Below are 14,576 nucleotides of genomic sequence, written 5' to 3' on the forward strand. Positions count from 1 at the left end.
CGGCCTCAGGGAAGAGGTCAGGGTCAATGGCGGCCGCAGGGGAGAGATCAGGATAGGCAGTGACCACAGGGGAGAGTTCAAGGGTAGGTGGCAGCCACAGGGAAGAGTTCAGGGTAGGCAGCGGTGTTAGATCTTCTTGTATTTGGCTTACCAGATATCAGGCTCACCAATGTATCAGAATTCTTCTAATACAAAAAGAAGTGTATGCCAGACCAAGTGCTTATGGGAAAAATAATTTATTGATGTTGATCATGTAGCATAGCTCTTCTGAATCTTAACCCAAGGTTCTGTCTGTGTGACAGACCTTTGTAGCTGATAGCAAATGTGCTAACTAAACATACAGGAGATCCCACAGGACGTCCTGAGAGGAACACATTAGGTAGCATTCACTGGATGCTCCTGAGAAGAACCCAACAAATGGGGTCTCACAGAAACCTCCTGAGGGTAACCCAACCAGTAGACAGGTTTGATTAAATCAGTCCCATCTTAACAAACACAGCTGCAATGAGTTTGCATCTGAGGCACAGTTGCAATGTAAAACCATCTGACTTTTACAGTTAAAAATATACATAATTATACAGCAGCCACAGGGGAGTGTTCTGGGTCGGCAGCGGCCATAGGGGAGATTTCAGGCAACCTCTTGACAGGGATGTGGTCAGCTGCCTAGGATTGTCTATGAGGTCAGGTAGGACAGGGATGAGGTCAGACAGGATGGTGGCCGCTAGTCAGGGGCCAGAAGACTGGGTGGCAGCCGCTGGACAGGGGTCAGAAGACTGGGCAGCAGCCACTGGGATGGTATATGCAATATTGCTGGCCTCCAGGAGAGCTTCAGCAGACTCGGACCCCTCCTGGTGAGCTCCAGTGGCATTGGACCCCTCTTGGCAGGCCTTGTGGGCTCCTCCGCCTCCTGGCGGTCAGCAGCGGGCTCCTCCGCCTCCTGGTGGTCAACAGCGGGCTCCTCCGCCTCCTGGTGGTCAACAGCGGGCTCCTCCGCCTCCTGGCGGTCAGCAGCAGGCTCCTTTGCCTCCTGGCGGTCAGCAGCGGGCTCCTCCGCCTCCTGGCTTCCTCCTCCTGCGGCGACAAGAAGCCCAAGAAGAGTCCGGGGAAGGACAGGTCATGGGCAGTGAGGAATGGTCCGGCGTGGCATTCCTTATCTTGAGCAGAACCTCCATCTCAGCGAACCAACAGATGTGATCCACTAGGTCCCAAAAGGGCCAAAGAAAAGTTCACCCAACTCCTGTGAACAAAGTGGTTTGTCCAAACCCGACAAAAATATATGTTTAAGAAAGGTTTCACCAATACACCACCTGAAGACTTCATTGGCAACATCGTTAGCGTAGATACCAATGGGCCGACCCTCCTGAGAGCAGGTTAGAAATTTTAAGTCCTGCGTGGTGTCCTAGGAGACCGGTTCCATAACACAACTACAACAGACACAAGTGCACATGGCGATGATAAACAATACAAAGCCGCGTGAACTCACAAACATGAGACAAGACAGCAGAAACCCAACAAAATGTAAACAATGATGGGAATGTCAGAATCCTGCCATAAAGGAAGAAAACAAAACTGAACCATAGTTGCAGGACTCTGACAATTACTTAGTCAGCCAGTCAGTTCGGGAATGGCTCCTGTATTCTGCACACACAAAACACAGTTTTCTGTCCATCTACCTATCTATCTGTCTGTCTGTCTGTCTGTCTGTTAGCAGAGTACATCATATCCTTTAATTACCCAAAGTTCCTACTCCCTGTCTATTATGTCTTGCTCACGCCTCTTACCTCCTGTCTGTCTCAGTCTGTGTCACCTGAAATTCTACATGCTGAATATACACTCAAACAAACACACATTCAGAAACCACATGCATAATTGCCCCTTGAAGGAAAAACCATTTAGCTGTGGCTGTCAGAGTTTAACCCTGCAGCTTGCCTTGGGTTGCTGACTCCTGACATCTTGTAATGAGTGTTTGTGAGTAGTGTGTGACGATGCATGCATTAGAAAGACAGAGAGACAACTGTATGTGTTAGGGAGAAAATCTCAGAAAAATACAAGAATATTTTTTTTTTAAATGGATCCTCATCCTACACATCCTCATACTGGATGGAACAAAACAAAAATCCTATTGCTTTGATAACACATTGCCCAAAAGCATATAGATATTATTTATTTACATTATTTTATTGTAACATCCCTGATGGCACATCACACAGATATCTGTTTGGTGTGAACATTATCATCTGGAAGATTTTTAGAACCCTACAACTTGTTGGAAGTTAGAAGTTTATGATTTATAATGTATGTGAATCAGCTCTTTTTACACATAAAAATAAATAATTTTAAGCTTCACGCATTTCAGTTTCATAACAAAATTACATAAAATTTAATTGAGTAATCTTTAATAAAATTAATTTTAAAATAAATGTAAATTTAAATTTGACCATTTTAATGTCGTTAAACATTACACAATTCAATTTGATGGAATTTTGTTATGAAATTGAAAGGCGTAAATCTTTTTTTTTTTTTTTTTAGTGTAGGATGTTTATCAGATAAAGTACACAATATTTAGAATGTGATGTTTTCAACACCAAACATTTATGTTTGCATAATGCGAAAGAGTTTTGAAAAATAGTAGTCTGTTTGTTTTACTTTATTTTTACTTCAACTTGTTTTATTTATTTCCTACGTCTATACATTATCATTTAAATTCTTAAATTCTTTGGCAATACTGTAATACAAAAGAGAGAGAAAAAAAAGTGGGACACTAACAGTGATGCCGTAGAGTTGACAGACAACTGTGGTGAGGAAGAAACAGTGGTTCTGTGTCTGGCTGAGAAAGCTGATCATTTGAAAGCTTAAGTTGAATGTAATATTTTTATGACATAAACCACATTTCTCTTCACACTCTAAATGTTTGGCTTGTTAAATTAATGCCTGATTGACCCTATAATTTTAAATAGATCTGACATTTTACATTACACTCACATATTCTTTACAAAATCTCTGTCGTGGCTCTTTAAGTCATGAAGAAGGATAGCCACACTCTTTTAATGATGTCTTAGTCCATGGAAGGTGTTTGAATTAGAATGTACATGATTTAAAGTGGTTATGTATTTAAATGTGTAGAACAAATGTGCAAAAAATTATTTTCTAAAATAGTATTTTTGTCTTGTTTTCCAGCAAATAATTTTCTGAAAACAATAGATATTGTGATGCAAAGTTTTTATTGAAAGATATTAAGACAGGTTTTCAGAGATGATTCTTGAATTTAAGTAAGCATAAATCTAACATAATTTACAAAGGTTTATGCTTAAAACAAGAAAAGAGAAAATTGCCAAAATATACTGTAACACTTTACAATAAAGCTGTATTCGTTAACATTAGTTACCCACATTAGTTAACAAACTAACAATGAACAATACTTTTACAGCATTTATTCATCTTGATTACTGTTCATTTCTACGTATAATAATACAGTTTTACATTAAAAGTTGTTTATGTTAACATTAGTTAATGCAACATGAACTAACATGAACTAGCAATGGTTATTCTGATAAATTAGCATTACCCAAGATTAGTAAATGCTGCAAAAAAATAATTGTTAAGTGTAATGCATTTGTTACGGTTAAGGAATAGAACCTTTCTGTAAAGTGTTACCAAATAGACAAGTAAAGATATGTTCTCTGAAAACAAGTCTTAATATGTTGCACAATTTTATTTTTAGTAAATGTGTCTTGTTTTAAGGATGTTTAGATATTTTTACTGGAAACAAGACAGGTTTCTGATAAAAAAAAATAAATAATAATTTGTAGCGTATTATGCAGAGTATATTTGTCTTTTCAGTTTGTTCATTGTTACCCTGCGGTTGTCCGTGTTACAGGTCTGTGACTGGTGCAAACATATCCGCCACACTAAGGAATACCTGGATTTTGGTGCGGGGGAGAGGCGGCTCCAGTTCTGCAGTGCAAAGTGTCTGAACCAATATAAGATGGACATATTCTATAAAGAGACTCAGGCTGCGCTGCCAGGGGGACTATGTAACCCTCCTCTCCCTGCGAGTGATACTAAATCAGAGAGCGGATCAGGTGTACAGATCCTTACACCTGAGTCCTGGAGCGCACCTCTAAATGAACTCCGCTGTCGCAGGGCACCGTCACCAGGGGGCTCCACCAATATAGCCGGGCCCTCTGGATCCACATTGGGGTCACCGTCCGAAACTGGAACTGTGTGTTCATCCTCATCCTCTTCATCATCATCATCATCCACAAAGATCCCCACACCGCGGCTTCACGAGAGTCCTGCATTACCACCCCCTCCCCCACCTCCTTTAGCAGGTTTACACCCAGCTCTGGGTGTGCCGCCTGGCAGCCCGCCAATGGTCATGACTCCCCGTGGCCCGGTCCCTCTCCCTCTCTTTATGGAGCACCAAATGATGCAGCACATTCGCACACCATTCCTACGTCCCCCAGGCCCCAACAGCCCCCATTCAAATCCCATGATTCCTGGCATCGGCCCGCCACCGCCTCCTCGGACATTGGGTCCTCCGTCGAGCCCCATGCACCGCCCGCTCCTATCTCCCCATGTACACCCGTCCTCCACTCCAACACTTTCTGGGAACCCTCCAGGTATGTTGCCCCCTCACTCTGGTGCTCATATGCCAGCCTTGCCTTTTCCCCCAGTTAACATGATGAGAACTGGACCCATCCCACTTCCGCCCTATATGAATTTCGGCATGCCTTCTCTGGCCCCCTTAGTGCCACCACCTATATTATTAGTGCCCTATCCAGTGATTGTGCCATTACCAGTCCCTATACCCATACCTGTGCCCATACCGTTCAGTCCGAAAGCATCAGGTGATCGACCAGGAAATGACGGAACACTTCCGAACGCTGCAAGTGAGCGTAGTGATCCAAGGCCAACCCCCTCATTTTCTCCCAGCTCCTCTAGAGGGGAGGAGAGAGACTTTCAGCAAGCACCTCCCATCTCAGATACACTCTCACCTGGCTTTTCCAAGCAGACAGATCAGGGCAAGACAAACGTTGTTGATCTGATGGTTAAAACAGAAATCTCTGATAATGGAAGCTCTGGAAACTCCCACAAAGACAAACCAGCAGATGGAGTCATTGATCTAACAACCAACCGTCACTCCCGGCAACAGTTAGTTATCCAGAAGTCTGTAACCTGTGTGCAGGTAAAGCCAGAACCTGGAATAAGCCCACCACCTTTGCTTGGACACTTACAGTTTAGTGAAACTCGGTTGGATGGGATGGCCATTACAAGCACAGGCACAATAGAAGATAACCACGGACACAGTAATGCTGAAAGCCCATTGGCTAGTGTGGCACTGCCTTGTGCCGACCCTTCCTACTGCAGTGGAACTCCGCCACTTTCTCAGCCAATCACATGCAGCACTACCACTGTTCCTAGCAACACCACCACAACTAAAACTGAGCCTGGGCCTGCAACGCCCTGTAATGTGATCGTTAATGGGAGCTGTAATGTGCTGTCTGCAGAGGGTCTGATCAGGACAACACAGTTAGAACAGCGCCCCCTAGTGGACCCCTGCCGCAGGACCGCCACTGTTTGTGATGAGTCTGCTGGGGCAGATTTAGAAGGAGAGGACCTGAAAGAGAACAGCTTCTTGGCTACGGAAAGAGACTCGGCAGGTAAGAGAAGCTCAAGTGACCAGTCTGCCATTACAACAGGAACAGGGGAGGACAAATCTCAGAGCCCTGAAGATCCCCCATCTGGTGAGGACCATGCCTATGCCCTGCCCCTGATGCCCAAACCTGGCTGTGTCATTCAGCCCGTGCCCAAACCTGCTGACAAAACCGCTGCCATCCTGCCATGTGGCTTGACAGTGCCATTAACAGGATCGGTGGCCATGGAAATGCAGCCTCCGCTGAAGAGAAGGTGTCTGCGTATTCGCAATCAAAACAAGTGACACAGAGTGCATACAGGTGAGTCAGATTGTCCTCTTACCAGCTCTTTTAATAATCTTATTAAAGGGATAGTTCACCCAAAAATTTAAGTTCTGTCATCATTTATACACCCTCACATTCTTCCAAACCCGTGTGACTTTCTTTTTTCCATGGAACACAAAAAACGTTAGGCAGCATGTTACTCTCAGACAAAGTTTACTTTCATTGCATATTTTTTCTACACATTGAAAGATGAATGGTCCAAAAAGGACAATGAAAAAGAGAGAAAAGTTGGCACACCACGGCTCCAAAATTAGAAAAAAATATTTAAATGTTCTTACCTAAGGTGATGTTTCGAGCCCACGGCTCTTCATCAGACGATAAAACCATTCAAAGGTCTGCCCTTATGTACCCCAGAACAATCAATCAATATACATCACATGGTTAACCAGATAAACACTAGAAAATGTTGTGATGCCTCAACATGCACAAAGAGAATAAACAATCAAACTGAAGACCACCAAAAAATGCAAACCAGAAAAAAAAAAAAAATGATAACAAAAACAAAGAGTATTAATAATATATATTAATGTATATATATATATATATATATATATATATATATATATATATATATATATATATATATATATATGAAGTGCAAATAAAAGTGTTACTGGGAAAAAAAGGTTAAACCAACATAATGCTAAATACAAATAGGTAAAGTATAATAAACAAGTACAAATAACACAAACAAAGTATATACAAAAGCAATCAAAATCCAGAGGCAAAAAACATCAGGTTAAAATACCATCATAATACCATCAGGACATGGGGCAAAGGAAAAGTCACACTGAAATATTAACTAAAGGTGAAAACTCGATCAATGCATAAATAAACGTCCTTGTACATGGACAACCCTACTGCAGACTGCTTTTATTACAGCTAGACTATATCACACAGAAAATAAATACTAAGTATTTTAGAAATTAGATAAATGTTAGAGAAAGGGACAAACGTCAAAATCTTCCTTCAGGCCTTTAGCTACTCCAGTATCTAGAGTGTAAATCCAATAGGTTTCAACAATTATTGATGTCACCTCCCCTACAAGGACACTTCATTGATTCTATACCTATATAATGAAGAGTGGAAACGGAATGTCTTATTGCAGCAATATGCTGTGCTACCGGACTCTTAGGATCTTGATGCCTAATAGCACTTCAATGTTCAGAGATACGGGTTTTAAGAGGTCTACTGGTTCTACCAATATAACAAAGTCCACAACGACAACGCAACATGTCAGTAACATTCACAGTCTTACAAATAATAATTCCTCTAATTTTAAAAGTCTTCCCAGTATGTGGGTGTTTGAAAGTTTGTGTTTTGTAAGTAAAATTACATTGTTTACATTCACCACATCAATAGTTGCCAGAAGGCATTACTCAAAAAAATTAGATACTCTAGGAGTAGATAGATCGGCTCTGACCAACATATTGCGTAAGTTGTGTGGTCTCTTATATACCAAACGAGATGGTTTTTCAAAAAAAACAAATTTGAGGTGGGTGTCACTTTCGACAATGTACCAATGTTTTTGAATGATGTCTTCTATTTCTTTTGCCAGCGGTGAATATTGGACATAACAATTAACTTGTTGTTCTGTTTTTCTAGATTTTTTTTTTACAAGACATTCTTGTTGTGACATGTTTTTGATTGAATCCACTCCTCAGTGTAGGCTCTTTGTCTAAACCTATTTGAAAGAATATCTGATTGATGCTGGTAGTCATCATCTCTACTACAGATCCTCCGGATACGGCTAAATTGAGAAATAGGTAAAGAACGCTTCAATGGAACAGTGTGGTAAGAAGACCAGTCACGGTATTGTTGACATATGTGTCTAGAAAATGAATTCTATCATGATGGAACTCCATAGTAAATTTTAATGCACAATTGCTATCATTAACAAGACCGTGAAATTCCAGTAACTGGGATTGTCCATATGAAAAAAATATCATCAATGTAACGTTGCCACAAAGCGTTACATTCTTGACTGTACACAAATAGTTGTTCAAATAAACCACAGTATAGAGAGGCAAAACAAGGGGCCATTTTACAACCCATGCTGACTCCAGAAACCTGTAAATAAAAATCAGATCCGAAAAGAAAATAATTATGTGACAGCACCAATTTAATCAAATCAAGTAGACATAAAGTGCTAGGCACCTTGCAAGACAATTGATTTAAATAAAACTCTGCTTCTTTAAGACCTCCTTCAAATGGAACATTTGTATAAAGTGATTCCACGGCCATAGTCGCTGAAAGAACAGGTGTAGCAGGCAATTGCACAGATTGAATGATATCAATAAAGTCTATAGTATCCCTAATGTATGAAGATAACGAAGAAACAAGAGGTTGAAGAACAAAATCAACAAAGGCAGAGATTTTCTCAGTTAACTATTGGCCTCCCAGGGGGAATGTTTGTATAAGTTTTGTGAATTTTAGGCAATGTGTACAAGACTGGTGTGACAGGATGTTCAACACACATATAATCAAACTTGGCTTTAGTTATTTGGCCCAACTCCAAAACAGTTTTAATGAGTCAAGAACAGATGTTTAAATCGAAGCACAGGATTACTATTTAACTTCTCATAAAAAGTTGTGTTAGAAAGTTGTTTCTGAATCTCTAACTCATATGCCTGTCGATCTAGTAAAACCACAGCTCCTCCTTTGACTGCACTTTGGATAACTACGGACTTGTCTTTTTAAAGGATTCCAGTTCAACCCGTCTTTTGCACTTCGATATCAATGTGACACCACGTTCCACAATTCTACATTAAGTGTCAAGAGAAGAGTGTCTATTTTTTTTATTTATTTTATTTTTTCTCCCCTTTTCTCCCCAATTTGGTATGCCCAATTCCCAATGCGCTCTTAGTCCACGTGGTGGCGTAGTGACTCAATCCGGGTGGCAGAGGATGAATCTCAGTTGCCTCCGCATCTGAGATCATCAGTCCATGCATTTTATCACTTGGCTTGTTGAGCCAAGTGATAAAACTGCGCGTTACTGCGGAGACATAGCGCGTGTGGAGGCTCACGCTTTTCTCTGCGGCATACACGCACAACTCACCACATGCCCCACCGAGAGCGAGAACCACATTATAGCGACCACGTGGAGGTTACCCCATGTGACTCTACCCTCCCTAGCAACCAGGCCAATTTGGTTGCTTAGGAGACCTGGCTGGAGTCACACAGCATGCCCTGGATTCAAACTCACGACTCCAGAGGTGATAGTCAGCAAATTTACTCGCTTGAGCTACCCAGGCCCAAGAGTTTCTATTTTTAGGATGAATAAAGGAATTACCTCTTAGTGGAGTCCGAGGTCACATAGTCAAAGTGTTATCATCCGTTAGAGTTCTACCAAAATTGATTGATGACATTTAATTGATGTCACACGCAGAACCACCCAGAGGAATTAAATGTCATCAATTTCTCAAGTAGGTTTATTTCAGAGGATTGTTTAATTGGCTCACAATCTTACGGAGATGCAATGGGTCGAACTGGAATCCCTCCCTGGACTTGCCTTTTTGAAGAGATTCCAGTTCAACCAGTTGCATCTCCATAAGATTGTGAGCCAATTAATATTGTCTTTTGTGCTTCAATATCAATGTGACATCACGTTCCACAATTCTACAGTAAGTGTCAAGAGAAGAGTTTCTATTTTTAGGAGGAATAAAGGTGGAATTTTCTCTAAATGGAGTCTGAGGTCGCACAGTCAAAGTGTTATCGTCCGTTAGAGTTCCACCAAAGTTCCCTGGGACTGTACAATTCATAGGCCTATGTGAAGAAATGTTAAATGTCCTCTGGGCACTACAGTCTACAATGGTGTGCCCACTGAAAAAATTATCTCAGTCTTAAATTGCAGAATAAGTTTAATTTTTGCATATCAATGTACGTATTAAACTCTTTACAGTATAGTTGGTGCAAACGAAAGTCCTTTATTCAAAGTAGTTAAACAATCCTCTGAAATAGACCTACTTGACAAATTGATGACATTTAATTCCTCAGGGAGGTTCTGCGTGTGACATGTAGGAAATGTCATCAATCAATTTAACGGACGATAACACTTTGACTGTGCGACCTTGGACTCCATTTAGAGGTAATTCCACCTTTATTCCTCCTAAAAATAAAAAAATTATCTTAACACTTACTGTACAATTGTGGAACGTGATGTCACATTGATATTGAAATGCAAAAGACAATATAAATTGGCTCACAATCTTACGGAGATGCAACGGGTCGAACTGGAATCCCTTCAAAAAGACAAGTCCGTAGGTATCCAAAGTGCAGACAAAGGAGGAGCTGTGGTTATACTAGATCGACAGCCGTATGAGTTAGAGATTCAGAAACATCTTTCTAACACAACTTTTTATGAGAAGCTAAATAGTAATCCTGTGCTTCGATTTAAAACATTTGTACTTGACTCATTAAAAACATTTTTGGAGTTGGACAAAATAACTAAAGCCGAGTTGTCCTGATCAGACCCTCACACCAGTCTTGTACAAGTTGCCTAAAATTCACAAAACTTATACAGACATTCCCCCTGGGAGGCCAATAGTTAACTGAGAAATTCTCTGCCTTTGTTGATTTTGTTCTTCAACTTCTTGTTTCTTCCTTATCTTCATACATTAGGGATACTATAGACTTTATTGATATCATTCAATCTGTGCAATTGCCTGCTACACCTGTTCTTTCAGCGACTATGGCCGTGGAATCACTTTATACAAATGTTCCATTTGAAGGAGGTCTTAAAGAAGCAGAGTTTTATTTAAATCAATTGTATTGCAAGGTGCCTAGCACTTTATGTCTACTTGATTTGATTAAATTGGTGCTGTCACATAATTATTTTCTTTTCGGATCTGATTTTTATTTACAGGTTTCTGGAGTCAGCATGGGTTGTAAAATGGCCCCTTGTTTTGCCTCTCTATACTGTGGTTTATTTGAACAACTATTTGTGTACAGTCAAGAATGTAACGCTTTGTGGCAACGTTACATTGATGATATTTTTTTCATATGGACAATCCCAGTTACTGGAATTTCACGGTCTTGTTAATGATAGCAATTGTGCATTAAAATTTACTATGGAGTTCCATCATGATAGAATTCATTTTCTAGACACATATGTCAACAATACCGTGACTGGTCTTCTTACCACACTGTTCCATTGAAGCGTTCTTTACCTATTTCTCAATTTAGCCGTATCCGGAGGATCTGTAGTAGAGATGATGACTACCAGCATCAATCAGATATTCTTTCAAATAGGTTTAGACAAAGAGCCTACACTGAGGAGTGGATTCAATCAAAAACATGTCACAACAAGAATGTCTTGTAAAAAAAAAATCTAGAAAAACAGAACAACAAGTTAATTGTTATGTCCAATATTCACCGCTGGCAAAAGAAATAGAAGACATCATTCAGAAACATTGGTACATTGTCGACAGTGACACCCACCTCAAAAAATGTTTTGAAAAACCATCTCGTTTGGTATATAAGAGACCACACAACTTACGCAATATGTTGGTCAGAGCAGATTTATCTACTCCTAGAGTTTCTCATTTTTTGAGTAATGCCTTCTGGCAACTATTGATGTGGTGAATGTAAACAATGTAATTTTACTTACAAAACACAAACTTTCAAACACCCACATACTGGGAAGACTTTTAAAATTAGAAGAATTATTATTTGTAAGACTGTGAATGTTACTGACATGTTGCGTTGTCGTTGTGGACTTTGTTATATTGGTAGAACCAGTAGACCTCTTAAAACCCGTATCTCCGAACATTGAAGTGCTATTAGGCATCAAGATCCTAAGAGTCCGGTAGCACAGCATATTGCTGCAATAAGACATTCCGTTTCCACTCTTCATTATATAGGTATAGAATCAATGAAGTGTCCTTGTAGGGGAGGTGAAATCAATAATTGTTGAAACCTATTGGATTTACACTCTAGATACTGGAGTAGCTAAAGGCCTGAAGGAAGATTTTGACGTTTGTCCCTTTCTCTAACATTTATCTAATTTCTAAAATATTTAGTATTTATTTTCTGTGCGATATAGTCTAGCTGTAATAAAAGCAGTCTGCAGTAGGGTTGTCCATGTACAAGGACGTTTATTTATGCATTGATCGAGTTTTCACCTTTAGTTAATATTTCAGTGTGACTTTTCCTTTGCCCCATGTCCTGATGGTATTATGATCGTATTTTAACCTGATGTTTTTTGCCTCTGGATTTTGATTGTTTTTGTATAGACTTTGTTTGTGTTATTTGTACTTGTTATTATACTTTACCTATTTGTATTTAGTGTTATGTTGGTTTAACATTCATTTTTTTTTCCAGTAACATCTTTATTTGCACATCTAATATATATATATATATATATATATATATATATATATATATATATATATATATATACACACACACTTCCATTCAAAATGTTGGGGTCACTTGCTTGAAATATTTCTCATGATCTTAAAAATCTTTTGATCTGAAGGCGTATGCTTAAATGTTTGAAATTAGTTTTGTATACAAAATTATAATTGTGCCACCATATTAATTTATTTCATTATAAAACTAAAATGTAATAAAAAATAAAAATATATATTTTTTTTAAATTGATGACTTGGACCAAATAATAAAGAAAAGCAGCCAATAAGTGCCCAACATAGATGGGAACTCCTTCAATACTGTTTAAAAAGCATCCCAGGGTGATACCTCAAGAAGTTGGTTGAGAAAATGTCAAGAGTACATGTCTGCGAATTCTAGGCAAAGGGTGACTACTTTGAAGATGCTAAAATATAACACAGTTTTAATTTATTTTGGATTTTTATTTTTTGTCACAACATAATTCCCATTTATGTTATTCCATAGTTGTGATGACTTTACTATTATTCTAAAATGTGAAAAAAAAAAAAAAAAAAAAATTAAGAATGAGTAAGTGACCCTAAACTTTTGAACGGTAGTGTATATATTATCATTATTATTATTATCTATTATCTTTTTTTTTTTTTTTTTTCTGGTTTGCATTTTTTGGTGGTCTTCAGTTTGATTGTTTATTCTCTTTGTGCATGTTGAGGCATCACAACATTTTCTAGTGTTTATCTGGTTAATCATGTGATGTATATTGATTGATTGTTCCGGGGTACATAAGGGCAGACCTTTGAATAGTTATATTGTCTGATGAAGAGCCGTGGGATTAAAACGTCACCTTAGGTGAGAACATTAAAATAAATGTTTGTAATTTTGGAGACGTGGTGTGCCGACTTTTCTCTCTTTTTCTGATACCAATTTGGTCAGGCACCCGCATTGATCTTTTTTGCTGTTGGATGTGCGTGCTTTTTTTTTTTTCAACAACAAACAAAAAAACCCCATGAAAGCACCATAAAAGTAGTCCATACAACTCATGTGATTTAAGTCTTCTGGCTTCTTTGTGTCCCTTTTGGAGCTTGACAGCTCCGTTGTCACTATGACTCTTTTAACTATTCCTTTAAAACTTTAAAAACTTACAAAGAAATGTATCTAATTAAATACAAACAGATTTAAAAGACTATCAAGGCTATATGCAATCTTTTACTCTTCCCATCTTTCTCTCTCAGAGGTGTTAACATCTCACCGAAGGGATAAAGAGAACAGCATTGCAGCAGACACCATCAGATGTCCACAGACTCCACCCTCAATCCAGCCAATCAAGATGTCAACTTTGTTTTCTCCACTTTTCCAAACCTGCACATGCACACTCTGAAATAGCATAGATTATTCTGATTGGGTAGCTGTGTGCTCCATCTCCACCCCTTTACAGACTGGCACAAAGTTTAAACCTACGGAGTAGATCGGCTGTGATGTTTGATCTTCACTTGTGATATTTTGAGGCATAATGTGGTCTCAGACTGCTTATTGAAGAAAGAGATTTCTCATCCTCTCCACTCTACACCCTCCATCCATGAATTGCTATTGAGAGGACTCTACACCTACTGGGTGGAGGTGGTGTTAAAATGGTGAGGAGAACTAAACTGTACATAAACAGATTTCCTAGAGTTGCCATAGGGCCCAGAGGGTGGGTCTCAAGCCAAACGGTCAGAATATGTAGACCAGACTGCAAATCAAACATGCTCATGTATAATGACACTGTCAGATTTGGAACACGGCCAGTCAAATCCTGCCACAGATGGATGAACTAGCTTTCTGCTTTGTGAGTGCATTTAAAGAAGCATGGTTTAATCTGGACGTTTGGGGTCTAAATCACATGCCATTGCTAGTGATTTAATACCCTCAGTCAGAGAGGCAATTCAGACCCAGAGCTGCACTAAAGATGGACCTAAAACTCTCTGAATACTTTGTATGCTCAAATATTTCAGAGAGTCCCTCTCTGTTCCCCTGACTCTATGTATCACTATCTGCAACACCAGCAAAACACTCCGTACTCTTTCTTAACCTCTTTCCTTTCACTCTTTCTCTCCTTTCTGAGGGAGAGGTTTTCAAGAGCTGGACACTAAAAAAAGGCAGGAAGGGAGAAAAGTACACACTCTGGAGGGAGTCAAATAATCACAGTGGGAGCACGAAAACAGAAGGATGGAGTGAACTTTTATTCATCGTTATGAAGAAGCTGGAAAC

The 14,576-nt window shown here is 39.4% G+C and overlaps 1 protein-coding gene across 1 annotated transcript in view; it reads left to right on the forward strand.

Annotated features, from left to right (window-relative positions):
* The window catches only part of LOC127413979 (sine oculis-binding protein homolog A-like), a 56,905-nt gene extending 50,963 nt beyond the window's left edge, over positions 1–5,942 (forward strand). The window contains exon 8 of the mRNA XM_051651588.1: positions 3,878–5,942. Coding sequence (XP_051507548.1) covers positions 3,878–5,941 — 2,064 coding nt within the window. The 3' untranslated portion in view covers position 5,942. The remainder of the gene's footprint in view (positions 1–3,877) is intronic.
* Positions 5,943–14,576: the final 8,634 nt, after the last annotated feature.

This window comes from Myxocyprinus asiaticus, chromosome 23 (assembly GCF_019703515.2).
Source record: "Myxocyprinus asiaticus isolate MX2 ecotype Aquarium Trade chromosome 23, UBuf_Myxa_2, whole genome shotgun sequence".
Taxonomy (NCBI): domain Eukaryota; kingdom Metazoa; phylum Chordata; class Actinopteri; order Cypriniformes; family Catostomidae; genus Myxocyprinus; species Myxocyprinus asiaticus.